This window comes from Tiliqua scincoides, chromosome 2 (assembly GCF_035046505.1).
Source record: "Tiliqua scincoides isolate rTilSci1 chromosome 2, rTilSci1.hap2, whole genome shotgun sequence".
NCBI classification, from domain to species: Eukaryota; Metazoa; Chordata; class Lepidosauria; order Squamata; family Scincidae; genus Tiliqua; species Tiliqua scincoides.
In genome coordinates, this window is record NC_089822.1 from 74309827 (window position 1) to 74337727 (window position 27901).

The 27901-nt window shown below is 41.7% G+C and overlaps 1 protein-coding gene across 4 annotated transcripts in view; it reads left to right on the forward strand.

The window, feature by feature from the left end:
* KDM4C (lysine demethylase 4C) overlaps positions 1 to 27901 on the forward strand; it is a 269343-nt gene that overhangs the window by 142725 nt on the left and 98717 nt on the right. For all 4 annotated transcript variants that reach the window (XM_066613903.1, XM_066613905.1, XM_066613906.1 and 1 more), the window contains exons 10-13: positions 5796 to 5986; positions 11132 to 11370; positions 18050 to 18369; positions 21612 to 21723. In XM_066613903.1, coding sequence (XP_066470000.1) covers positions 5796 to 5986; positions 11132 to 11370; positions 18050 to 18369; positions 21612 to 21723 — 862 coding nt within the window. The remainder of the gene's footprint in view (positions 1 to 5795; positions 5987 to 11131; positions 11371 to 18049; positions 18370 to 21611; positions 21724 to 27901) is intronic.

Genomic DNA, 27901 nt, shown 5'->3' on the forward strand with positions numbered 1-27901 from the left:
CAAGGTTGGCGCAAGAACACAGCCCTGCTTCACTCCGCTTCGGATGTCAAAGTGGTCTGATGTGGAGCCATCAAAGACAACAGTACCCTTCATGTCCTTGTGGAAAGACCTGATGATGCTGAGGAGCCTGGGTGGACATCCAATCTTGGGGAGAATCTTGAAGAGGCCATCCCTGCTGACCAGGTCAAAAGCCTTTGGGAGATCTATGAAGGCTATAAAGAGTGGCTGTTGTTGTGCCCTGCATTTCTCCTGCAGCTGTCTAAAGGAGAATACCATATCAGTGGTGGACCTGTTGGCTCGGAATCCGCACTGTGATTCTGGATAGATGCTCTCTGCAAGTACCTGGAGCCTCTTTAGTGCAACTCGGGCAAACAGCTTTCCTACTACGCTAAGGAGAGAGATGCCATGGTAGTTGTTGCAGTCACCCCTGTCGCCTTTGTTCTTGTACAGCGTGATGATGTTTGCATCCCTCATGTCCTGAGGTACTCCACCTTCTCTCCAGCAAAGACAGAGGATTTCATGCAGCTCAGTGACGATGATCTCTTTGCAGCACTTTAGGACTTCAGCAGGGATGCTGTCTTTTCCAGGTGCCTTGCCAAAGGCAAGGGAGTCCAGGGCCACGTTGTTCTTCTAGGGTTGGTTCTCTGTCAAGCTCCTCCAACATAGGTAGGCAATCAACGTTGTTCAGTGCTTCTTCGGTGACTACGTTTTCTCTGGAATATAGCTCAGAGTAGTGCTGAGTAGTACTAAATAGTAGTACTATTTATAGTAGTATTATAAATAGTAGTACTATTTATATAGTCTGCCAGAAAATCAGTGTAACACATGAGCTCTTTTTCTGAGAGAGATCTAAAGTTTAGAATCTTGGAAAAAATTCTGAGAATAACTAGCAAAGCAGAACATTCTTTATTTCCTTTTTTGTGTACCTAGCTGTGTCAGTCAACAGTGCACTTTTCAAGACTTTTTACCAAAGGAACACTGGTTTTATTGAAGGTTGTACAAATGGATAACTGATATCAAAGGTTTCTGCTGCATTGCCTACAAGTTGCCGGAAGGTCAGTGTAAAAATATATCTGTTCTGCTAGAGAAGAATGGCTATTGTTACAGCATGCACTAAACTCTTTTCACGTACAAGTATTGCCTGTCAAACATTTGCTCTGAAGGTAATATTGGAAGTGTAACCATCTCTGTTATAACCCCTATAACAAGAGCTTTAGCAAGGTTTATCTTTTGTACTTGCTTGGTTATTGTGAAAAACTAGTGGCTATAACTGAAGGAATATTTAAATCAAATAGCCTCTGCATTTGAGCAATAAGGAATGGTATTCTTTACTAATATTTGATGGTTATGAAAACTATAATTTATTCATTAATTGAGAATAAATTGTTTGAATGCCAGAGCTCTTTTAGCCCCGTATTGTGGTATGTATTTGGAATGGCTTGCCTCACATACAGAAAGCTGCTGATGTATTTTTCTTTTGCAAATAAATGTGTAAGATACATCTTGCAGACTGTTTAGCCCTGTTTCTGTAAAGGAGAATGAAGATTTATCATGCACATTGAACGTTAAGAGAATAATTGCACTCTGCTTATCATGGTGGCATGCAGGATTTTTTAAAATTGTGAATATAAAACAAATAGAAAATACTTTACCTAGAAATTCTAGGCTAGAATTTGTTTATGAGAGAGAGAGAGAGAGAGAGAGAGAGATCCCAAAATACATGTGGCTGAGAGTTTGATAATGATGTGAGGTACCAAAGTTTCATAATAGGTTCAGGTTAAAGGTCTCTGCCTTTAATCAACAACGGTATTTTCCTCTCCTCCCCCTGTAATGCTTGTTGTCAATTTTTTTTTGTATGCAAACTTCATGGTTTAAAATGCATCATGATCGCATACTATTTCTGGAAAATCTTAGGTTTCCCCCTCCAATGGCAGTACTCCATGCTTTCAAAAATGCTCCTGAAAAAGCATCCCCTTGCATTGATTTGAAGGTTGTGCATTTGAAGGTTGTACATTTCATGTAAGAAGAGGAGTTGCGGTTGGAAGATAACATTGCAGAAGCCCAGTGCAAGCTCGATCCGCTTGGGCATGCATACAGGGACCTTTTGAAACCTTGCCTCTGGAAGTAACATGCCATGTAAGGGTTTAATTTTAGATGACATTAGCTGTGTAATCTAGGTATGTAGAAAACCCAATTGCAGATGGAGAGGACAAGACAGTGACTGTGCAAGGTGCTCTGTTGAGCAACAGAGGGCAGGAGGTCTGGTCTGGGCAGGAGGTCTGGTCTAGAGGGTAGAGCCTCCATTTGCCTGAAGATAACATCCACAAGGTCGCCAGTTCGAGGCCACTGGCACCGTGCGACCTTGAAGCAGCTGACAAGCTGAAGCCGAGCTATTCCATCTGCTCTGAGCATGGAAGGATGGAGGCCAGAATGTGAAGCCAGATCAGAATGAAACACCTGAATGTTGTGGTTCTTGAAAGAAAGAACCTTCTTTCAATTGTAAAAATCCCTATTTAATAAGGGATTTAAATAAGCCTGCCAATGTAAACCGCCTTGAATAAAGTCTTGAATAAAGACCAAGAAAGGCGGTATATAAATACCTGTTGTTGTTGTTGTTGTTGTTATTAACTTATGCTGCACTGGAGGGTAGGGCTTCAGGAGTCAACCATCCCTGGGAGTCTTTCAGAAGCCCTAGATGTAGCATTACACAGGTTTAGAGAGTATTTGATAAGTCACACTGGAGGAATAATTATTTGGTTAGTGTCAAGTAGTTAGGAAGAAATATCGGTTTATTGTGGATGGATCCTGCATTTTGTTGTATGCATCCATGTTAATCGTGATTTGTAGAAGTACTGTATGCTCACCAACTGGAGAGTAGGGGAAAAAAGTATTAAAGACAAGGAATAAAAAAGTAAAATAGCTTAGAAATGCTTGAGAAGCATAACAGAAAATGCAAGTCAACATGTTATGACAGAAAGTAAAAATAACATAAAATGATGTTGCTCTGGTATACATATCTGAGAAACTTTTGGATATAACCTGCTCCTGATCTGCTGAGATACAGGCTCAACCAGAAGTAGAGTCCTAGGAGATGGTCAGAACCTTGAATAGCTCCAAGAGGAAACAAAAAAATTCCACAGGATACTGTAATAACCTTTGACACATGTGTCATAGGTTCACCATCACTGTCTTAGATCAATGACCCAATCCTATTAAGGGCCTACGTCAGGGGAGTTTGCAATATGCTGCTGTAAACTGTTCTGGTGGCATGAAAGCCATGCTATCATTGTTCACTGCAGAGCCACTGGTGCAAATGGTTGGAATCTTTGCATGTTCACCAGCAGTTCCCAGATACCATGCCAGAGCAGGTTAGGTGGCAGCAGGGTTTGAGGGAGGATTGGGGCTGGGACCTGGCCAAACTGGGGACAGGAGGGGGAGGAACATGGTGGTGTCAGTGCACACCAAGATTCTATCCCCCTTTTCCCCAACAGACATGCTCTCCTGACTTTTTTAAAAAGTCTTTTGGATAGTTTGTGAAAGAAACCAATTTTATTCCTTGCACATTTGGAAGGGAAAAACACCACCCTGAAAGGAGCTCTACAGAATGTCTCTTCTTTCACTGTCTGATGTGAAGCTTTCATATTCCAACTTGGAATGAATAGAGGCTTAAATATGCAGTATTTTTCAGTGTGATGGTTTCAATTGGTGTATATGAAATGCTATGAATAGTCCTGAAATTGAGTACATTTAATATAGGGATCTTTCTCATCTGGAAACCAATATAGATTGGTAACAATTCTCAAACTTTTAATCCACATTTTAACAATGACCTCTCCCAGTCCTCTGCTTTGTCCTCACAGCAGGAAAATATTTGGGTAAAAAGGAATTGTGTGTAGTTTGTTGAGAAAAAAATTCTGTTAAAAAGAAGAATTTCACCTTTGGATATTATTTCACAGGGACGTATTTCATCAATAAATTAACAATGGCTTAGGTATTAATTCTTTCTCAAACTGCAGGAAGATTTGAAAGTCTCACAGCAAATACTGTAATCTCTTAAGCTATTTGTTAAGCAATTGTTTTTCATGCCTGCCTATCACTGTAGTTTCAATTTAAAGAGTGTTTGGTTGCAGATCAGGAAGAGGGAATTCAATGTGAGTTTTCATTTGTGAATTGATATTTTTCCCCCATAATGGATGATAGTGGACAACTTGAGGGCGTGTCTAGTATCCAAACACTATCTATTGAGTTGTTACAGAGAGTAGCTAATCTGTTCGTATAAAATAAAAAGTGTGTGAATATAGTGTGGTAATGCTGACTTGTCAAAGACATTAACATTGTGCAGCAGTCATCACTATAATCTCTGTGGCTCGACTGTGTTATGCTAATCAATGCTTGGAATTAGTCATGATTTTTGGCAAGCTTTTCAGTGTTTCTGATGTTCTCTTTTAAAGGGCACTGCCCACTGAAGTCTGAAACAAAGAATTATAAATTAGAGTTATGATGGAGGGGCATTGTCATGGTGGAAACATGAATTTTAATAAAAAAATTTACTCTAAAAATGTCTCATCCTTTGTAGGCTCACTTTCAAAGGCAAAGTGGCTTTAAGAAAAAGAAAACAAAAAAACCTCTCATTTCAAGAGAACTGTAGTGAAAACCATCTATGTTTGTGAATAGATTAATATAGATGGATATATTTTATATATTTTTCACATTTTTATATTGCCACATGAAATCATATGTTCAGTTCAAATATGCAATATTCAGTGAAAGCAACTTTAGGATACCTTGCATGTGTGAATTATCCATTGCAGATAAAATTTTACCAAGTTTATTATTTAACTTCGTAGTTTTCAGTGGAGACTTCACTAATTTACAGCTCAATCCTACTGGGCTTATTCTGGTGGAGCAAGCATTCCGTCAGCATTAACTGCCTTATGGCAGTCGTAGAAATTCTGGCAGAGCATGGAATTTTGTGCTGCTAGAGCACCAGTGGGAAGGCTAGAGCCTTCCCCTGTGTGCCTGAGGATCATTACTGACCCAGGTAGGATGGCTGGGGAGGCAGGTCAGGGCGGGAGGATGGAATGGGCTGGGTGGGCAGTGGCAATGAGGTGGGATCAGGGCTGGGAAGGTGGGAATCAGTGGCAGTGGTGGCTGCCTAATTCAAACTCCCTTCCGAGGCTTGATCCAGCAGCTTGGGTTCACATGGATCTGCATCGGTGATTTCATTCAAATATGCAAAAGTTTAGTTACCCAGGGGAGACCTTCACCACTGCCTCCCCCTGCAGGATGTAGTGCAAGCTGCTTTGGCATAAACATCAGCTGAAACATCAGCGGGGTGGATCAGTACATTCATCAGATGGTGCATATATCAGCAGGATGTTAGTGAAGGATAAGATTGGACTGTCAGTGATATGTTTTTAGGTACAAGACACTGAATGATGAATGTATCTACTGTAATCTTTTCTTTGTCTACTATCCAGAGGCTTCATATGAACTGCAATTTACAGTATTCCATCCAGGTGAAATATGTAGACAGTGATCCCAGTTTATAGCATGGAGACCTAACAATTTTAACTGCTGTAATTGTGAAGCTAATTAGAATGCTTAGTATTGTATGCCAACAGCAGGTATTGCTGTCGTTCCATTGATTATGCTATCTGTTGGAGCTCTTCAATTGAAAAATGTATGTGATATTTGGATTCTTAGAGTGTGGGTTGCTTTTATGAGTTTATTTGGATTTCTCTGTTGTATATGAACTTTTTCCCCCCCAACATATTCATCTGTTTCCTTCCTAGTGTACCTGCAGGAAAGACATGGTGACTATATCGATGGATGTCTTTGTAAAAAAATTTCAACCAGACAGATACCAGCTGTGGAAACAAGGAAAGGATTTATACACCATTGATCATACAAAGCCCACCCCTGAAATGACACCTGAGGTAAAGGCCTGGTTGCAGAGAAGAAGAAAAACAAAGAGATCTTCCAGGTGGTAATGAACGTTTTGAACTCAATTTAATTGAAGTTAGAGTATGCTGTAATTTCTACCCTTTTCAATGTTTCCCTGCCCAACCTCCAATTTCTCTGCTATTTCATTTGAGTTGTTCATTTATTTTAGTCACAGTTAATTTGTGTCTCCTTAAAACCTAGCAGTGAGCTTGAGGGCGAAAGTGTCATATTTCATAATACTCATTGAAAAAATATATTTCATTTTAAAAAGTTTAATGAGTATGCAATTACTGAAACTTATGTATGTGGAGCTCTGAGCATTTGTATAATGTTTGTTATTTTCCTTTATGAGTGTAAAACATTTTGGGTTGAGTCCCAGTTTTTCTACCTTCAGAAAAGCATCATTGAGGAAAGTTAGGTGAATTACTAGCTTCTGGATATTGTAAGAAAAGTTTCTAAATGTTGCAGAATCTCTAGTTGCCTAAATGTTCTTGAGAGTTCTATAGCCTCTGGCCAGAGTCCTGTGCAGAGACTGATACCTAGTTGGCAGAATGTTGAAATGTTACTGCCAGTACCTGGTTATATATTCTACAGCCCAATAGTGGATTTGAATTTTCATACTGCCAGTCTTAATGCTATTTATCTATGCAATGTTTTCTAGTTAGTAATCCAGAATATTTCTGGCCTCATTATATACCTGTCCACGTTTTATCACCTTGGAGCTTTTTCTGAATCGGGCAAGTTATGGAGACTTATATTGCATATTTATTATGGGAGAACCCTTTTCACTATATTTGATAGATTTTCAGGTCTGAAGAGGCATATTCAAAATTATACTTCTAAACAACAAAGTTTATTTTTCTTTACTGTCTTGACCAGTTATTACTTTGCCAAACCTATATGCTATGCTGCATCCTACAGGGGAATTCCAACTGCCAGAGGTCTCCTCTAGGTAAGGGGACATTGATCCCCTTTGCCTTGGTGTAACGCTAGCATCTGCAGTGGGTCAACTTGGACCTGCGCCAGCTATATAGGTGGTAGAAGTCTGTAGTGATTTATATCAGCACATCAGATCCAGGAAGGGGGATAGAATACATCACATACTGGCACCACTGATCCCACAACCCTCTCGGTCCTAGGCATGGGAATAAGAATGTGGACACTAGAGGAAATGAATACCTGGCCTTTCTTGGCCTGTACATCCACAGGCTTGGGTTAAAGGCAGTGGTTTTCAAACTCTCAGGGAGAGTTTGAATCGCAGTAAGTTCTTGCGGGGCTGGGAGGGAGGTAGTGACATGATCCCGAGGATTGTGTCGCTTCCTTCCCCCAGCCCCTTAAGGGGAAAGCGGCCAGGGCTCATAGGCTGGGGTGTTACGACACACCAGTTTGAAAAGCCCTGGGTTAAAGGTATTAGTGAATAAACTATCTAAGCAGTCTGAAGACACTAGTACAGGGGTGACCAACCTTTCAACTTTAGGGCTCTTGGACTCTTAACAATTGTGTAGAGGAGGAAATTTCAGCAGGAGTAGCTTGTCATATGTAAAGCTTGTCATAGTAAAGCAGAGCAATACCCAATAGAGGGTATACTAGAGAATATGTTTTTAACTATGCTGTTTTGGGTATATCTGCAAGAGCAATGCAGTTGTTGCAATAAAACAAAGCATAAAGTTTTCCTGATGCTGGACTCAGCACCCAGGTCAGCGGCATTGCAAATATTGCCTCAAATTCCTGATAATCTCCTTTATCTCCAGTAACCCTCAAGACTATTCTGCATGTTTTGAATAAGAGTGTGCAGCTGCATTTACCTTTATTCTACTTAGGGTACACTTGGCAGGCAGCTGCAATTTGCTGTGACTCCCTGGCTCATGCACCGCAGTACATACACATGGAGTCACAGGGTGATATAGCCACTGCAGTTATTGTTATGAATCTGGAAGGTATGACACAGTCATTCTCTACTGTTATGTTAGGCAGACCAACATGATGTGTTTGCTCTCAGTCTTATTTAGATTGGGGAGTTATTAATATTAATAACTTAAATCCAGCTTAAATAATAGCTTAAATAATAGCTTAAATCCAGAGCCAGAGCAGCTGCAGATGTTAGTGGTCCTGCACTCCCTGTTTGCCCTTTACCTAATGTACATGCTTGTGAAAATATATGATGGGGGGGGAGTACAGATGGGGGGAGAACAGACCTAATATGGATGTTCTAAGGGACCATTTGAACAACTCAGCAGCCCAGTCATTGTCTCATGCATTTTTCTGTTGCAAATAGCTCTTTTGGCAAATGGTTTCTTTAAAGAAACCTATTGTGTCTATCAGTCCACATATATACTTGCATTTAAAACTTGAGAATCTTTTAGATTTTAATATGTGTGTCACATAATAGTACAATGATGCTCTTGTATTGTGACATTCCTTTATAATATAACTGCCATTTGCACTTGGCAGAGAAATTATTTCCTTGTCAGTACAGCTCTTTTTTGTCTGGATAGCCAATTTAAAAGTTAAAATTAAAAATGGAGACATTATAGTAATTATGTTGAAAGTTTTATCAGATGAGTACATGCACTGAATTTATTCACTGTGCTAAACTGGTGGATGCATTTCTGTGCTATTTAATTAGTAGACTTGGCACAAATGCAAACACAGCGGGAGATGTGCATCCCCCAAATGAAGATAAAGTGTTTGTTCAGCTTCATCTCTCTTATAATGTGTCAAGGAAAAAAAAAAATAATAATTTTGATTGTGGAAATAATATGCCTTCTCAATAGGGTCTAATAAAGTGACCAGGAATAAAGTGAATTGATATTAGTGTTCTGGAGCTGGTACCACCTTAGTGGAAAGCACTTGTATGAGGATAGAGATCATAATACTAACAGTAATGAATTTCAACACCTACAACTATAGTTTTTGAAGGAGATGGCCATGAAGCACAGATCCTTAAATGTGCAAGTGCTAGAGGGATTATTGGTGCTGTTAGCTTTGACAATACAGGTCACATGCTGAAGGTAGAAAGGGAGCGGTTGATTCACTGTATATCAGTGTTTCTCAACGTTTGTTCTCTGCTGTACTTCACATGGTCCAACTATTCAAAGTACCACCGGAAGTAACTGGTGATGACATCCTTGCCGGTTACTTCCAGTTTGGAAGACAAAATGCAATGTGACAGACACTAGTAAGAGGCTCAGGACGCGTGGGAGGGCTTTTTTGATCGTGGAAAAGCATGTGTTGGAGCTCTTCCTGCCAAACCAATCCTCCTACTGCTGTTTGTTGTGTCACATTCCTGGTCTCGCTGCTGGGCGGCAGGTGTCCAGGGGTCCTTCGAATACCACCAGACACCAACTCAAGTACCACTGGTGGTACCTGTACCACTGATTGAGAAACACTGCTGTATATAAAGCCAACAGTATGGTTGTTTGATGTTGTATTTATACTCACTATGAAGTATTGGGAAATGCATGCCCACTCTGAAATGTCATAGATGCGGTTTTACTCTCATACTAGGTAGAGAAAGAATAATCACAGCATTTAATACTTCTAAAGGTGCCAGAATTCAATCTGGTCTGTATGCATCTGACCAGGTAGCCCTTCCTTCTAATCTCAGATACCTGGGGCTGTTCTGTGCACATGTTCAGAGAACTTCACATTTTTATTTATCTGGCATGTTTTAGGATGAACCTTGGTACTGAAAATAGATTTTGGGGCTACAATGTAGCTCAAAATAAATCTTTATAGTCATAATAAGATGGCTGCTTGGAAAGAATCAAAAATGTTTTATTCATTTCTATTTCCATTGCTTATACTTTTATTCTACAATGGGAGACTTCCTTGTGGTAAATAAGTGACTAGGCCTCTTTTCGTAAAGGTGCACCTGAAAGTCAACAATTAGTCTTTGTGTAGAATTATTCTTCTATACAGAAGCAGCATACACGATACTGTTATGAAATGCACAAATTCAGATTAACATCTAACAGAATCATAGCCAATCCTACCCTGCACTGATGTGACATCCTGCTGGGAAGTTTACAGGCAAAAATTCTCTTTGAGGTAAGGGGGCATTCATCCCCTTGCCCTGGGGTAATCTTCAGCCTGCCCAATGGATTATCTTGGACCCCACCAGCAAATCCTGGTGCAAGTCTGCATTGAACCATGTTGCCAGATTGGGCCCTGGAAGGGGAATAGGACATGGCATGAGCTGCTGCTGATCCCACTCCCCTCCAGGCTTGACCTGCCAACCCTATCCCCGTCGCCATACCGCCCCACCCTATTACGCCCCATCCCCTTCTCCCCTCACCCTTATGCTACTCAGCACAGTACTTACCCGCTCCTGTGGGTGCCACTCCTTACGCTGGCACCTACAGGAAGCTCTGGCCTTCCCGCTGGCACTGCAAACAGACAGACAGCTAAAAAGTACTTTATGGCACTTTTGCAATGGCTAGCATTGGGGTCACGCAATACCGTCAGCAGTAATTTTATTTAAAATGTTCTCCTTTTTCCTTCTGAGATTGTGCTTCATTGTGAACCCTAATGTCATTACTAAGAATTGCTTTCTACAGTGGTAATAACTTTTTCAGTGTGTGCTATGGTTTTTTCCATAATTCCAATTCTGGTAGCTATTGCTAAAGTTATAGTTGCAACTGGTGAAAATTAAGGAATTTTTTTCCTTTAGGGGGGAGATGAGTCTGCAGAAAAGTAGTCAATCAAAATATCTTATTCATTTTGGGATTTGTGTATCGTTGTCAAAGTTTAATGTAATAGGGAGATTATTGCAATAATATACTTAGTATTTGTGATGTTCTAAAAATGCTTCACCAACAGTGCACTTCCATGTGTGTCTACTCAAAATTAAATACTATTATGTTGAATGGAGCTTACTTCCTAGTAAGTCTGTTCAAGATTACATCCCAAGGAACTGGTTTTGGATCTTGGTTCCACACTTAATTGAGGTAATTTTAGTGTAATAACTAACTTTAAAGAGCTATTACAACAGATTTAAAGGTTAAATTCAATCAATTGTTAATCTATTACTTAATAAATGGTAAATATTATCACCACACAAAAAGATGAAACATTGTCAGTTTTTTTCTCCTTTTAAGCAGGTGAAAGGGACATTTATATTGGTAGATACTTTATCTTATCCTGCCCAGACATTCTGTTCTGACAGCAGTATCTCTTATTACAGCTCCCAGCACAACCGATCACGATCAAAAAAGCTTAAAACTCCAGAGGACAAGAAGGTATCAACCATAGTGGTTGGTACAGAAATCACAGCCACTGAAGCAGCTACAGATAGCTTCAAGGTCAATGAAAAGCCGTCACAAAAAATAAAGCAAGTAAACACAGTAGTGCCTTCTGGGGAAGAACAAGACACAGGCAGGATGCAGATAGAGCGGAATTTATTGGATAGCAAAAACGTCTCAGGTGAGATGAATGATATTTATTTCCTATAGAATGTGTAGGCATCTGATATTGTGATCTCATAAATCTGCAAGTGAGAAGCTATACCCTGTGTTGCTCTGATGATGTCTCTTGGGTTGTGAAGGGTTGTTTCACATTCATAGACATTTAGAGCCTTTTGACATGTGAAGTAATTTGAGGACCATTTGTTTGGTCGGTATTAAATGTTAGTAGAGCTGTGATGTTGTAGTACCCATGAAATAGCGCAGGTCGAACTATTGGCAATATCTCTCTCTTCGCCAGGAGTGTCCAACTCATTTCATACAGCGAACCGAATAGCATTCATGATGTCTGCTGAGGGCCAGAAGTATGTCATTGCAGGAAATGGGCAGGAAATGATGTCATTAAACAGGTCAAAACCAGAAATAAGCACTCTGCTCTTGTGCAGGAACTCATTAACTGCAAATGGCAGAAGAGTAAATACTCAAATCTTGATCATTTCAAGATATGGGAGAGCCCAATTATCATGCTGGCCACCCTTTACGAAATGACTCCTCAGGATTGCTCAGCAGCAAAGAGCCCAAGGGCCACATGTAAAGTTTCAGTGGGCTGCTGCATCTGGCCCCTGGGCCTTATGTTTGACATCCCTGCTCTTCGCCATTTGCTTAAAGATTTAGATCAGGCGTGCTCAAAACGTCGATCGCGATCGACTGGTCGATCGCGAAGCAATATCCGGTGGATCGCGCGCCTCCCCTCCCCTCCGCCATGTTGAAAGGCGTGGGAAAGAGCCCTGGAGCTTCCTGATTAGCCCGCCATGCCTGCCTTGGCCGTCCCAGGCACACAGAGCAGCGGGAGCGTGGCTTGGCTGCGGCCGCTCACCTGGCTCCAAGAGCCCCCGCCCCATGCCTCAGTCTCGCCTCTTCCCACCTCCCCGGGATTCTGTGGTGGAGACATCTCTCGCTGCTGCAAACGGGAGCAGAGCTGTGCGTGACCCAGCCGCCAACAACCCGCGCCACAAGCAGCAGCAGCAGCAGGCTGGCCGTGCCTCTGATGGAGCCGGCCAGCCACGGACCCGCGTGAAGCAGGCGCCTCCGCTTCCCCGGCTCTTCTGGCCAGAGGCTTCCCGCCCACTGCTTTGTCGTGCTGCCCTTCCTCCAGCCACGCCGCGCACTACCCCGGATGCGATGGCGGGCCAATTCGGGAAGCTACAGGGCTAAAGAGCTAAAGAGCCTTGGAGCCCAGTCCTATGCGTGCCTACTCAGAGGTAAGTCCCATTAAATGGGGCTTACTTCCAGGAAAGTGTGGCTAGGATGGCAGCCTTGATGAGCTCACCTGCTTCCTGGCTGTGGTGGCATTGTTCACAAATGACAACCAGCTTGGTTTTCTTCTCTTTCCACCCCCCCCCCCACATTTCTCATCCTTCCCTGTTCTCTCCTGGAAAAATCCCACTGACTGACTAAATGCCCAGCTGAGGATAAGGCAGCCCAAAGTCGCCAAGGTGGCCCACCACTTTCTGTGAGAGACTAGATGCATGCATAAATGTTATATGTTATGATGGCGCGAACATTGTAAAAAAACTCTGGTAGATCTCCAGGCCTTGCTGGGTTTCAAAGTAGCTCTCAAGCCAAAAAAGTGTGAGCACCCCTGATTTAGATTTTTACTTCTTCTGAAGACAAAGTCGGTAACAGGTATGAAACAAGTGTGAACTACTTGGATATACAGTACAATACATTTAGAAAACAAGGCAGTTGCTAAAAGAGCAATTAAAAGAAGTAGTGGAAGACCTCATGCTATTTGGTTTTTCAATTATCCCTTATAAGCAGCCTCCTTCACACAACCTTTACCTGTAAAGAAGCAAGACCTATACCTTATTTCCTTCTGCCTCACAGTTGTCCCATATTTTGTACTGTTCCACCCTTTCCAGGGGCTATTTCAAGCAGCAGGCTCCTCCATCTGTGCAATTCATCTGCACAAGCAATGCCCAGTTCCTGAGTTTGCGCACTTAAGGACTAATATTTATTATGGCATTACTTTATTGTTTTTTCTACAGAGATTAACGGCCCCATTCTACCTAACTCCCTGTGCCCCAATGGAGCATATGCCAGTGGGATGCACACTTCATCCCATGTGGTGTTTTGGGTCCCAGAAGCCTACTTGATGTAAGGGAACATTTGTTCCCTTGCCCCAGGGCAAACCTCCATTACTCTAATGGGTCTACTCAGATCTGTGCCAGTTACTTTGCTGGCGCCATTCTGAGTGAAACCAGGCTGGTAGATTTAGACTGGGAAGTGGGATAGGATATCAGCAGCAGTGCTGCTGCCGATACCATCCCCTTCTTGGCCTTGATCCACCTCCCTTCCTGCCTCCTTCTGTTCCTCCTGCTCCCCCCCCCCCCATTCTGCCTCTCTCCCTCTCATCCCCATGCTGACTTACTGGCACTTGGGCTTGATAGTAGGCCAATGGTATACGGCCCCAGATACTCTCTGTTTGCCGCAGCAGCCAGGCCATACTGTATGGCGTATATGACAACAATTAAGCAACCAAATTTTAACAAGGCATCCCCAGGAGTAAAGAATAGGGGAAAGAGAGGGGTAGTGATTTTCCAGAGAGAGGGGTTAGAAAATACGGAACGTTCCTTGTGAATAGGGACAGTTGAATATATAGGGCACAATCCTAACCCCTTATGTCAATGCTTTCCAGCACTGACATATGGGCAATGCAGCTCTGAGGTCAAGGAACAAACATTCCCTTACTTTGAGGAGGCCTCCGTGAGTGACACCCAACTGCAGGATACAGCACACGTCCCATTGGCACCGCTATGCCAGTGCTGGAAAGCACTGACATAAGGGGTTAGGATTGCGCCCATACTATGATACTGTTGTGGGGGGGGGGGAACCCAGCACTAAGTTACTAAACTTTGTACAAACTTCCCCTACTCACTTAGATATTTAGTCTTCCTCATACACTTTACTTTGTGAGGAGATTAGGATTGGAGGCAGTGGGAAAGAGTGGATTTGGAGTCCGGATCATGATGTGTTAACATCTGGGATTAGAAAGTTGAGAGGGGGACTTTTTGTCCACAGCCTTATAACAGACAATTGAAAAACTGGGTTACTTGGAGACTCACAAGGGGCAGATGATAGTTGTCTTTTAAATAACTTTGTTCTAGAAGCTAATTAAGGTCTAGTAAGCATCAAACCAAAGCGTACATGTGGCCTAAATGATCCTGTTACAGCTTCCATTCAAGCACCGCAGACACTCACCTATAAGTCAATCTTACAGATAAGTTGGGGGGGGGAGAAGGCTTTGAGTCAAAAATCACGGAATTTTCTATGACTCTTGGATAAGTCGGGGGGGGGGTGTTTCTTTTTAAACTTAGGGGCATGTCTGAGTCTGACTTATTTTATCTGATTTTCACCTGAGGCCAGATCCTGAAAAATAACCTGGTAGTAATTATTACCTAAGAACTGTACAGTCTTGAATTTATTAAAAACATAGTAATAGGGGAAACGGCCAGGCGCAGGCAGGCAGGAGGTGCAGCTGCCGGGAACCCTCTCCCAAGGCCCAGAGGTGACACTGCCGCCCATCCTCCTACAGAGTCCTCCCCCTCACCTGGGTGCAGATAGCCCCCTCCGTCTGCTTGGGTGACTGCAGAGATTTCTTGCTGTATCTATGGTATTTTAAAAAAAGATTTCTGTACCACTTTTCTATACTCAAAGTGGCATAAAACAAGAAATAAAACATGCAGAAGATAAAAACATCAGAATAAAAAAAAATTAAAATTAGACCATTAAATCAGTTAAAAATGACCATGATACAAGAGCAGATTAAAATGTAACATAACTGTAACATTAAAAATAGCACTAGGAGTTAAAAAGGATCCCTAGGAAGTTCTTCCCTCCTCAGAAGCCAAACAGATTTTAAAACCTGCCAGAAGTCTTGTAATAACACAGATTTCCTCAACTCTTCTGGCAAACAGTTCCAGCAATGTGGAATTAAGGTCTTCCAGAGAGCCAGCGCAGAGATCTGGTAGGTAAAAGTATGTTCTTCTTGGTCATAGTCATACCAAAGTTCTGCATACCATGGGTATTTTTACTATAGACGTTCCAAAGTTTTGTAATGCTAGGCCCACAGACACTTCCCAGATCCTTTGGAAAGCTTTTTTCCCTCCCTCTTGACATGTAGAAGCAAAATCGGGTTTTCCTTCTTCGGAAGCTATTTTTCTTCTTTTCCAAGATAGAAATGAGAGCTGCCTATAGAATACAATTGAGCAATCTAAGTATATCTGTGGTTGAGCAGCAGTGAACAAAAAAAATCAAACCAGTAGTTTACCAAAAAAGGATAGCAACAAAGACAGAAACTTATGCTCATTCCAATTCAGGTCTTATTTCATATTTTAGAATGTGTGATTTTTTTTTTTGCTTTGTTTTTCATTTTTAAACATTTAGAAGCGTAATATGTCTGCATGTATGTCAGTGGAACACCAGGTTTCTGTATGCAATTGAGTGTCAGAGCTGGCCTGTGAGGTACTGTGAGAGAGCATTTTAAATTATATTGATCCTTGTCACAACCTAAAAGGTGTTCTGAGGACATGATTTTGTGGCTGGAAATCTAAATCAGCCTCACTTATACCTTTAACCTACAACTGTGCTTCTCAACGCTTGTCCTCCACCGTACCAATTAACATGTCCACTTATTCAAAGTACCACCAGAAGTAACTGGTGTTGACATCATTGCTTGTTACTTCTGGGTTGCAATGCGGCAAATCCCAATAAGAGGCTCAGGGTGGACAGGAGGGCTATTTAAGTGTGGAAATCATGCTTTGGAGTTCTGGCCACTGAGCTGAGCCTCATCACATTCCTGGTCTTGCTGCCAGGTGGCAGGTAACCAGGAGTCCCGCAAGTACCACCAGTGACCACCGCAAATACCATTAGTGCTACCTATACCACTGTTTGAGAATCACTGACCTACAGTGTTAACATTGAACAACATTGCAGGTTTTTCATAAACCCTTAATGCTTAACCATTCGGTATTATGGCAAAATGTATTACCATTGGCATTTCAATGACAGTTTTTAAATGGTTAAAAAAACCAGTTTTAAGATATGAAATCAGACCTGAATTGGAAAGTTCTTCAGCTCCTGTATGTGCTGCTACTGAGGTTAGCGGTACAGGTAGGACAGAATATTGCAGTCCAATAATTATATTCTCTGGACAACTCTGACTTCCTCCCCAGGGGTGGAAAAAACTCAGTTGCTTCTTAAAAGTACCAGTAAGTTCCATCCTCAAATAACTCAACTGCAATTATAGTGAACCCTCGATTTAACAAACCTCAGTTTAATAGACTTTGGAAGTAACAGACATTGTCTGCTTCATTAAAAATAACTTGTATGTTTTGCACAAGCACATGTATATTTTCATAAACGCATTTGGATTTAACAGACTTTCAGCATTAATGGACATTCCTTCCTCCATTAGGCTGTTATGTTGAGTGTTCACTGTGTAGTCTTTTCCTAGGTCTTTGGGGTCACATATGTGAAAGGGAATGAACATGCATCATCACTGCTTCTCTTGCATGCCATTCTCAACTCTGCCTCTTCTCATTGGCTAGAATACTTGAAGGTGGAAGAAAGTACTCTCACTGAACAACTGAAAAATTTGCACAATTTGGCTCAAATCTCGGCTTCCAGGCAGCTAGAAACTTGCTTTTTTCTGGCCCACTAATTGGCGTGTGTGTGTGTGGGAGGGGGGGGGGTGTTTTAAAATCTGTGAAAATTCTGCCAGTCTGGATAATATGGCACCCTTATGCAATCTCCAAATATTAAGCCTGCCTGGGAATTCTGCCAACTTCCTAATTTAGCTTCAGAAAAAAATCTCATTTGGTTCAATCTACTAAGTGCTGCTGTTGCCTAACTGCTATTTTGCCAGAGCCCTGAGGAACAGGCCTGCAAGCAGTCAGATGGAAGGGCCAGAGGTGATTATAAAATACAGGCTGAAGTCAGGTTAAGTCAGGGTCAAGAGTGGTTATGAGTGGAGCAAGAGGCAAATGTATAGTGAAAGTCATGCAAATGGTAAGGTTCCAAAAGACATAATTTTAGAAGAAAAGACAGTAAGGTAAGGCACAAAAGTCTATCAATGAATTACTCATACCAAGTCCAAAGCTACATAGGGCCAGCCAGATCACCTGCAGGTGACACTGCAGCACAGCAGAAGCCAGGCCAATACATCCTTCTGCCCAAGACTGTCTGCCCTACATAGGTGGAACAGAAAGCAGTGGCATACCTAGGGTATTTGACACTCAAGGTTGGCCGCTCAAAACCACAGGTAGATTTGGCCTTTGCCTTGAGATCCCCTTAATTGAGATCAGGTCTACCAGCTACTCAGTGATGCATTTGACAACCTAGGAAGACACCTCCCCCCCGTTATGCTACTGACAAAGCATAAAGCATTTGAGCCCTTTTGCCCTGTTTCATTCCCATGACACCTTAAAAATCATTCTTATTCATGGGGTCTGTGTGGAAATCCTACAGAAACATATGGAAGGTAAGTGCTGCCACCAGAGTTTAAAGAAATTGTGTCCTAAATAATTTGTTACTGAAGCTGAAAATATCTGCAAAAATACCTTTTCAACTCCATGATCAAAATATTGATTTTTATTTCTAAAATACCTCAATGTCTGCATGATGAAATTTTGTCTTGTTAGGTCACAAGTCTCCAAGCTCATGTCTAAGTCATGATCCTATGGCAAAAACAATACAAACTGAAGAAGATGATGATAAAGGAGATTCCAGCTATGTTCGTTTTAGTCCCGAGGAATCTGCATTAGCTTTGCTTTCCTCTACTAGCTGTAACCGGGAAGGAGATTTAAAATGTTCAGCTACTTCAGAGAGTATTCTAGAATATGCTTCCTCCGAAGCTGAAAGCTTGGAGAAAGAAGAAACTAGCAGCACATCTACAGAAGAGGATGATACCAGTGACCTTGAAAGCAGTGAAAATGGTTTGGAACCAGGAGAAATATCACTAGTAAGAAGGAGGGAAATAAAAATAATTTAACAATATTCAGCAATATAAATTAATTTGTTAATTGAAATTAATAAATGTATATTAAATTTATAAATTAATTAATTTATATTAACTGAACAGTGAATTCTTTGTATCTTTGGAATATATTCAGAACTGTGTGAAATAGCACTGAATTGCTAAGTGTTTGGTGTGTTCTTACAGAGCTCTGGGATGATATCATCATCATTATTCAATAACATTATCCTCCAGTATGTTTTGGATTAGAGTGTGCAGCTGTATAAACATTTATTCTGCTTAGGGTACACTTGATAGGCAGCTGCAATTTGCTGTGACTCCCCAGCTTATGCACCACTACACATGGTGACCCTGGTGGATGTAGCCACTTCAGTTATTGTTGTGTTGTCACTGGTGGCAGCACATGCCATGTCCGAACCCCCCTCCCCCCCAGGCCTGCCTGACATTACTCCTGCCTTCCCAGATTTGGTCCAGATAATTAGCTGGTGCAGATCCAATGAGCTCCATAAGGATGGCTGGGGCTTTAACTGGAGTTAAGATACCCCTTTGCCTCAAAGTGACCTCCAGCTGCCTCCTAACCTGTGTGGGATATAGCTCAGATCAGGATTGCTCTGTTAGTGAGTTTGTGGATATGGCCCAAAGCACTTGGTTCTTTAAATGTGTATGCTGGCTTCAGTTTCTTTCATCTTTAATATGATATTGAGGGACACCCAAAATGACACAGAACTGCAGGCATTTCTAGTTCTAGTCTCTCACCCCCCCCCCCCCCCCCATTTAAAGTATTGTGTGCTTTGGCCTTAAGGTAAGATTTTGATCTGGTGACATCTTAGCCACTACACTACATAAAAATGGAGATCATATATTCTGCATTTAGAAAAACACCCTGTTTGGGTTTTCTATGTATAAATGTTCATGGGAATGCGACTCCAAGAAATAATAGTATAGTAGCATTCACTAGCTTGGAGGCTGGATCTGCTTCTGGCACCCGCAGAGAGCAGCCCATTTTGGATTGCCAGATGTTCCTAAGAGAGTGGAAAATATACTTTAGTGCTAAGAATAAAACAGCACTTGCCCTTTTACAGACATAAATAGCGAACTCATCATTGTTTTACAGAGAGATGAGATTTAAAAGTCCCAAAGCCAGTCCTTCTGCTTTAATATAAAGTGCCAGTAAACATCTTTCAACAGCAAGATTGTGCATTATCGCTTATGTTTAATTCATTTGTTTGGGTACTTTTTAGCTATTCCTAAGTGAGTTTTCAAATATTTTCCAATATGTTTGCATGCTGTGCCTGTCTCATAGTTGCACAAAAGCATTTTATAGGAATGCTGTTGCAAAAGCCTGCTCTTTCCTTTCTGCACAGCTACATTTGTTTATTTAATGATTTCATCCTATTTTTTAATCATAAGCACAGCTATACAGCTTTAGGCTAATGATCCTTCTAGGTCAGTGTCGAGCAAAGGCGTCACTAGGGTTTGTATCACCTGATGCAAGAGCTCATTACATCACCCCCATGATGGACCATACAGAACAAATTACAATACCATACGCACAGCCTAACTGCAGTGGCATCACTAGGGCTGGTATAACCCCCATTTATTTTAATATATAACAGTACAAGTCACCCAACAAATCAGTAATCAACAAAAAACCAGTGGCCAACTGAATGACACTCATACCCCTGAATAGTACTATTTTAGTACTGGAAGAGTTCTAGTACTAGTTCTGATACATAGAAATGGGTTTTGACTCATACTGACACATTATTGGTTCTCAGTTGTGTCATAACATCACCTCATTGGCTCTCAGAACAACCAGTCTCATGGTCAGTTTTGAGTTAAGGAAATCCACTTTTTGTTAAATAAGGCAGTTTTCTTTTTCTGGTTAATTGACCATGATATGATACAAATAATTCAATGTGGTTTATATCATTACATTCTGCATGAAAGTACCTTTTCAATTATATATACCATGATGGTATTATTCATAAATATAAATTTTCCAAATGGTTTTCAAAATTTTGGCTGCAATTAGTGTCACCTTTGCAGAGGGTGTCATCCAGTGTGGTTCGTGACACCACTTGTGTCCAGATTCTTTCAGTGGCCAGATCTGGCTGCCTGAGATGTATATGACAGTTCTAAGGTATTAACATTCCATTCCCCGTCAATCAAGCAATGGCAGCCTTGTGAATTCCAAACTTTATGAGTGAGTACCCTAAGAATTGAAACAGAAGATCTGAATTGCCACCTAGTATTCACTGATATTCAACCATCTGCTGTGCTGAACAGCATTTGGGAAGGCATGCAATATGACAGGGCAGTTGCTACAATCAGGAGAATTTCAGCATTTATTAAATAAAGAAAATTGGTCCTCAACATTTAGGAGAGCATCCTGAAAAAGTGATTGGAGAAACTCTTAATTTTTTTTTTTTACCTTGGGCAAAAGCTGCTTCTTCTCTGAGACAATGGCATTGAGCATACCTGCTCCATCACCACTATGGTAGGGCATATCAAATCTCTAGAAGAGTCTCCAGAACCAGCAATACCAGAATTTGAGAACCACTGCTGTGAATAATATTCCTCAAATATACCCATTCTGCCGCCAGGTGCATTACAATAGCAGAAGTTGTGATGTATCCTTGAAATACCTCTCGTTTCTTAGCTTTTGGGGAAAATGTACTATGCAGAGGAGAAGCCATGAAGTCTTCTGAATGTTTTTATCAAAGTGCACAAAAGGGATACTTTCCCTTTATTCCTTTTGTGATGGCAAAAGCACTAAAGAAAGAGAAAGGAACAACAGAAATTGCATCCTGAATGAATGGTATATCATAAATGAAATTGTGAATCTTGATTGATTTCCATTGACAAAACAATTCTCTCTGATACCAGATATGTTCTTTATTTCATAATTGCCACACTCCTGCCATTTCTGCTTATTTTTCTTGAGAACCACCTATCTATATTGCTACTGCAGTCTTTTCTAGTGAGGTTTGGTAACTATTGTTCTGTCATTTTTACAATGTTTTCTTAGTTATGACCCAAATCTAGTCAAGCATTTCAATATCAATGATCAGTTTCTTCTTTAATGAAAGCTTTGTAACATTTCTTGTGAGAGTCACTGTATAACGCAATGCATACTTCCCCACCCCTTTTTGCAAATATTTTAACAGATTTCTAGTTTCTAGTTTATATTTGTTAATCAAACAAATATGCATTGTCTCCTTTAGATAACTGAAGGAGAAAGGACGAAAACATCTAAAAGTTGGCGTCATCCACTCAGTAAACCCCCTGCTAGATCTCCTATGACACTGGTTAAACAGCAGGCAACCAGTGATGAAGGTGGGCTTGCTTTTTTACAATCCCTTCTGGTAATACATTCTTTAAGTAGTATAAATGCATCTGTATATTTTAACTGTTGCACAGTTCTGAAGCTGAAAGTATATTTTCACCATGTGCCAAAAATTCTACTGCTATAGAATGAGCTTCATTAAAAGCTTTTGGCATGCTTTCTGAATACGTGATGTAATTTTTTTTTGTACTTTCCCACCCTTCTTTTCTCTTAAATCCTTCTCAGTGCATTAGAAGGAACTTGTAAGAAGCTCAAAATAGTATGAAGTTGCTTAAATATTACATGGAGGATAAAAGCTCATTCAGCAACTAGATCATATTTGTTGAATTTCTCAGCAGTTAGCTTTAGTACCAAGCATTGCACTTTATTGTATGAAGGCAGCAGAGTTAAACAGGCGACTTCTAAATATTTTGAAATCTGAACCAACACTGCACCATGTTTATTTTTGGCTTTCTTTTATCAACATCTAGTTGAACTTTGACAAAATCTGAATTTCCATTAGACTTTAGTTTAATTGGTATCTAACAGAGACATTGATGGAGTTCACACATAATGCAAAACCATAGTTTGTTTAGCTAAACTTTGATTTCACATAGTATCTGAACCTGACCTCAGCTGCAAACCATGATCTGATATCTCAGTTTGAAGGTGGCTTGCAAATCACAGTTTGTGCAGAATTGATTATGTTGGAATTCACAGACCATTGACAAATTACATTTAGAATTACAGGTCTGCCTCAATGCTGCTGCACTATGGAGATGGTAATTAACTTCTGAATATATGATGCTAAGTCCTAAGCAGTCAGGAAACAAGAGCAGGCAAGCAACTCTGAACCATAGTTGGCTTGTTGCACATCTGAAAACTTGAACCATGGTGTGGAATTTCAACTATGGTTGGCACACCCTGAACCCAGCCATTGTGAGTAGGAAGATAACTACGGGGGATGGGGACCCTTATCTGTGGATCCTGTATCCGTGGTTTCATGTATCCTTGGATTGCGTCGGCAAGATCCCCTCCCCTTATGCGTGCCCCTGTGTCTACTCCCTCTGGATTGTCTTCTGAGCCTACCAGAGGCCTTGCACATCCGCCCATGGCCTCTGCCTGGCTCAGAATGATTAGAGGTAAAAAAAAAAAGTCACTTTTGATTTTTTGGGGGAAGAAAGGAAATGACTTTTTTTTTTTTTTACTTCTAATCATCATTCTGAGCCTCACAGAGGTCACAGGCAGATGTGCAAGAACTCTGCTGGGCTCAGAAGAATTTATGGAGGCGATGGGAGTAGAGGGGGGGGGAGATCCCTGGTATTTGCAGTTTCACAGAACCATGGTGGGTTCCAGAATGGGACTCCTGTGAATACCAGGACATGCCTGTACTAGCGTTGTTCTGCACCACTTACAAAAGAGATTATGGGCAGAGCACACTTATCACTGTCAATCCTGGAAGTGGCAGAAGCAACCAAGCAACACAAGCCTAACACAGGTTGGAAGGCCTTTGAGACAGTTTCTGCGATCCAGGCCACAGTCTATCGCACCAGCCCCTTGCACCAGTCAGTCACTGCGGAGTGGGTCTGTGTTCCTTCCCCTGCCTTTGCTGACTCCAGGTGCACACTGAGTGCTCAGTTCTGATCCAAGCTACTGGCAGACTGACTGCTGCGCGAGGCACAGCCTGCAAATGCTTGCCAAGCCATGCCTCCCCTTTGTGAACATCCAATGAGAGTGAAGCTCCAAAGTCTTGTATGATGGGAACGCCAGGCAAAGACTATCCCAGCATGACTGGTGCTGCGGGGATCGAGATAATAGGTCTTTTCTGTACACATTTTCATGCTTTTGCCAGGTATCATACATGCAGAAATAGAAGATTAGTTTTACTTTCTGCTGCAGTACTCTAGCATGAAGTGTAAAGAAGCCCTTCAGTGAACAGAAGACTGCGTATAGAATTACACCTTTGTATCCAGCCCACTGTTTTTTGTTTGGAGCAATGTCAGGAGGATTACCAGCATCCTTTCATTAAACTTTGAATTCTTTGTGTAAGTTCAGTTACAAACATAAAAGAAAACAAATGTATTGCTTTTGTCAACCTGGTTAAGGAAAGCTTCCCTACTGTGTGCATTAAAAATGTAGAACAATCTGAGATGCTGGTAATCTTGTTCTACAGAGAATCTTTCTTTTTTGTGATTCATCTGTAACAATACCACTGCATTTCTGTTTCAAGAAAATGCTAATCCAGACAACAGGAGTACCAGAAGTTAAAATATATATATGAGAAGTGGGAGGAAGTGTAGGGTGGATTTGACCTTCTGGGTGTCAGAATTTTTTTCAACTCCCATCTATGTTTAGAGAACACACCACTCCCCCTGCCTTACTTATATTTTTACAAATGTGGGCAAAACAAAGTAGGGCAATTTTAGATGAATATCTGATCCTTGCTGAAGAAACATGGTTCTACTGAATTAACAGGCTTGATTTTTTTCATACATTCAGATTATTTGCTCTTCTCCCACTTGCTGCCTCTAATATTGTCAGTTAAGACCAAGCCCCAAAGTTTGTGAAAGATAGAAGCCCATACTTGTAACCTAGAAGTTGACCACCATACTTACATGTGTTACAATTTTTTCTACTCAGTAGCTATCTAGCAGCTCAGTCCTAAAGCTGGCAGCTCCGCCAGGTGCAGTGGCACAAACATGGCTACTGCTACATTCAGCAGCATTGCTGAGGCCACCAGAGGTCTCCTGGGGGGGACTTTCATCCCCTTCCCCTGGGGAAGGACTCAATCCCCCTCCCATGAGGCTTCTCAAGTCTGCTTCAGCTATTTTAGCAGAACTCCTCCGGCCCCATCCCCTTCCTGCCCAGGTTCCTCCCTCCACCACCATATGCCTCCCCCTCTGCCCCCAAGGTCCTCACCGCTTCCCAGAGTTCTGACCTAGCTCTGGGCAACACCTGGCCAGCACTGGGTTCAGTGTTGACTTGTGCTGGGTTGGCGTCAGTGCTAACCCCGTGCAGGGTGTTGTGGATGTACCTCACCACACATTTGCGACATCCAGTGCCGGCACTGGAGTTCAGTGCCAGTGCTGTGCGTCTATAGGATTGGGCCCTAGTTTTCTTAGAAGTTGTTTTTCTAAATCTAATAATGCATTCTGCTCCTATTTTTTATTTCCATTTGGGGGGGAATCTGAAATCTTCATGATCATCTTGTTTCACTTTCTATCTTCATGTTTTTCAGTTTACATACTAGTCAAAACCTAATCTAAAATAGCTGTGACCCCTAATTTTTTTTAATTTATCTAATGCCATGGACAACTTCTATTTGGATTTTGATTTAGTGTATCCAACAAATATCTAGTCAATTGAAGTCTTGAGCTACTCCCAGGGGCTGCTTACTTTGTTCTTTTTGAAGCCATAGGTAAGCAAACTCCTTTCAAGATTCACTTTAAGCCTTCTTGTATTTTCTGGAAGCAGACATGCACATAACCCTTCTGTGTCTTTTGAGTGAAAAGTGATTTGAAAGTAGGACGATCACAGTGTAGGCAGGCACTGATAATTTCTGGCAGAAGGGCTGTTGAATTCATGCCTGGACACGGAAAAATTTCAGTAAAATGCAGGTAAACTTGGTTTTTTGTTTTGTTTTTTAATATCATCCCTAATACCGCTACAAGTATTCCTACATTTTAGGGTGAGTGTTGGGAGGGTTAGGACAGACAAAAGAAAATATTTCTTTACCCAGCATGTGGTCAGTCTGTGGAACTCCTTGCCGCAGGATGTGGTGATGGCATCTGGCCTAGATGCCTTTGAAAGGGGATTGGACAAGTTTCTGGAGGAAAAATCCATTATGGGTTACAAGCCATGATGTGTATGTGCAACCTCCTGATTTTAGAAATGGGCTATGTCAGAATGACAGATGCAAGGGAGGGCACCAGGATGCAGGTCTCTTGTTATCTGGTGTGCTGCCTGGGGTATTTGGTGGGCTGCTGTGAGATAGAGGAAGCTGGACTAGATGGGCCTATGGCCTGATCCAGTGGGGCTGTTCTTATGTAATATTAGTTGTAATTCCTTTAAACAATGATATTTAACAAAGATTAGATACTTCTCCTTTAATGGCTAGATTCTATTGGAACTGTTTCAGATGAAGTATCTACTGGCACTTAGCTCTGCTCAGCTAGCATGCAAACTAACCCTTGTTAGTACTGGTGGATGACACATAATGGCATCAACCTGCTGAAATTGTTAGGCTCCATAGGATTAGTTGTAATAATAATAATAATAATAATATACAGTATTTATATACCGCCTTTCTTGGTCTTTATTCAAGACTTTATTCAAGGCGGTTTACACAGGCAGCTTATTAAATCCACGCAGGGATTTTTACAAATTGAAAGAAAGTTCTCTCTTTCAAGAACCACCACATTCAAGCTGTTACACTCCGATCTGGTTTAACATTCTGGCCTCCATCCTCCCACGCTCCGAGCAGATGGAACAGCTCAGCTGCAGCTTGCCAGCTGCTTCAAGGTCGCACGGTGCCGGTGGCCTCGAACTGGCGACCTTGTGGATGTTAATCTTCAGGCAAATGGAGGCTCTACCCTCTAGACCAGACCTCCTGCCCTCTAGACCAGACCTCCTGCCCAGCACCCTTTTCCTCTACCATGAGTTTTCCAGAGTTGAACAGTCACTCTCTGCAGCCAAGATCAAATGTATACTTGTTGGTAACCTTCAGTCTCAAAAGACTATGGTATCGCGCTGTGGATGGTGGTTCTGGCACAGCGTCTAGTGTGACTGAAAAGGCCAATTTGGGAGTGACAATCCCTTCCACACTGGGAGCAAGTGTAGTGTGTTCCTGGTCTGTCTCCCTGGCTGTGGGCCTTCCTTCTTTGCCTCTTTGCCTCAGTCTGTTGGCCAAGTGTTTCTTCAAACTGGGAAAGGCCATGCTGCACAGCCTGCCTCCAAGCAGGCCGCTCAGAGGCCAGGGTTTCCCACCTGTTGAGGTCCACTCCTAAGGCCTTCAGATCCCTCTTGCAGATGTCCTTGTATCGCAGCTGTGGTCTACCTGTAGGGCACTTTCCTTGCATGAGTTCTCTATAGAGGAGATCCTTTGGGATCCAACCATCATCCATTCTCACAACATGACCGAACCAACACAGACGTCTCTGTTTCAGCAGTGCATACATGCTAGGGATTCCAGCTCATTCCAGGACTGTGTTGTTTGGAACTTTGTCCTGCCAGGTGATGCTGAGGATGCGTCGGAGGCAGCGCATGTGGAATACGTTCAGTTACCTCTCCTGTTGTGAGCGAAGAGTCCATGACTCGCTGCAGTACAGAAGTGTACTCAGGATGCAAGCTCTGTAGACCTGGATCTTGGTATGTTCCATCAGCTTCTTGTTGGACCAGGCTCTCTTTGTGAGCCTGGAAAACGTGGTAGCTGCTTTACCGATGCGCTTGTTTAGCTCAGTATCGAGAGAAAGAGTGTCGGAGATTGTTGAGCCAAGGTACACAAAGTCATGGACAACCTCCAGTTCATGCGCAGAGATTGTAATGCAGGGAGGTGAGTCCACATCCTGAACCATGACCTGTGTTTTCTTAAGGCTGATCGTCAGATCAGCTTCGCTTTAAGACTAGTCAGTTATTATATTTAGTAGTAGCAGCCTCCATCTACATTGGAGAATTGTCATGATTTGATTCAATTGCAAGTTGCAATTTTCTTCCTGTATCTCATAGTATGAGTGTTAGATTGTTACAATCACAATCCTAATTATAATTCCTACAATTAGTGACTTTCCCACAGTGCTTAGTACTTGTTAATAGTTTGGCTTGTACTTGTTTAGTTTGTAAATGTTGGCACTGATAAGCCTGATCCTAGGCAGTCTGGTGCCATTTCTGATGTAATGTTACTACAGCTGCTTGCCAAACTTGCCTTTGTTAGATTACTAGCTAATAGTCCTGGATAGTGGCTCGTGTTTAATCAATGGATTTAAGTAGGCAATCATCTCTAGATAACTGGAAATCTTGATAGCTGTTCTGAGCACATGTAATTCAGGACAAGAAGCAGAAAGGCAACAACAAAAAAAAACTACTGTATACAATTATTTGGAGCACATGAGATGTTGGCCTGGGTTTTTTCCTTCATTAAAAAAAACACTCACACATCTGTGTGCATGTGTGGAGAGGGGTGCAAAATGCAGA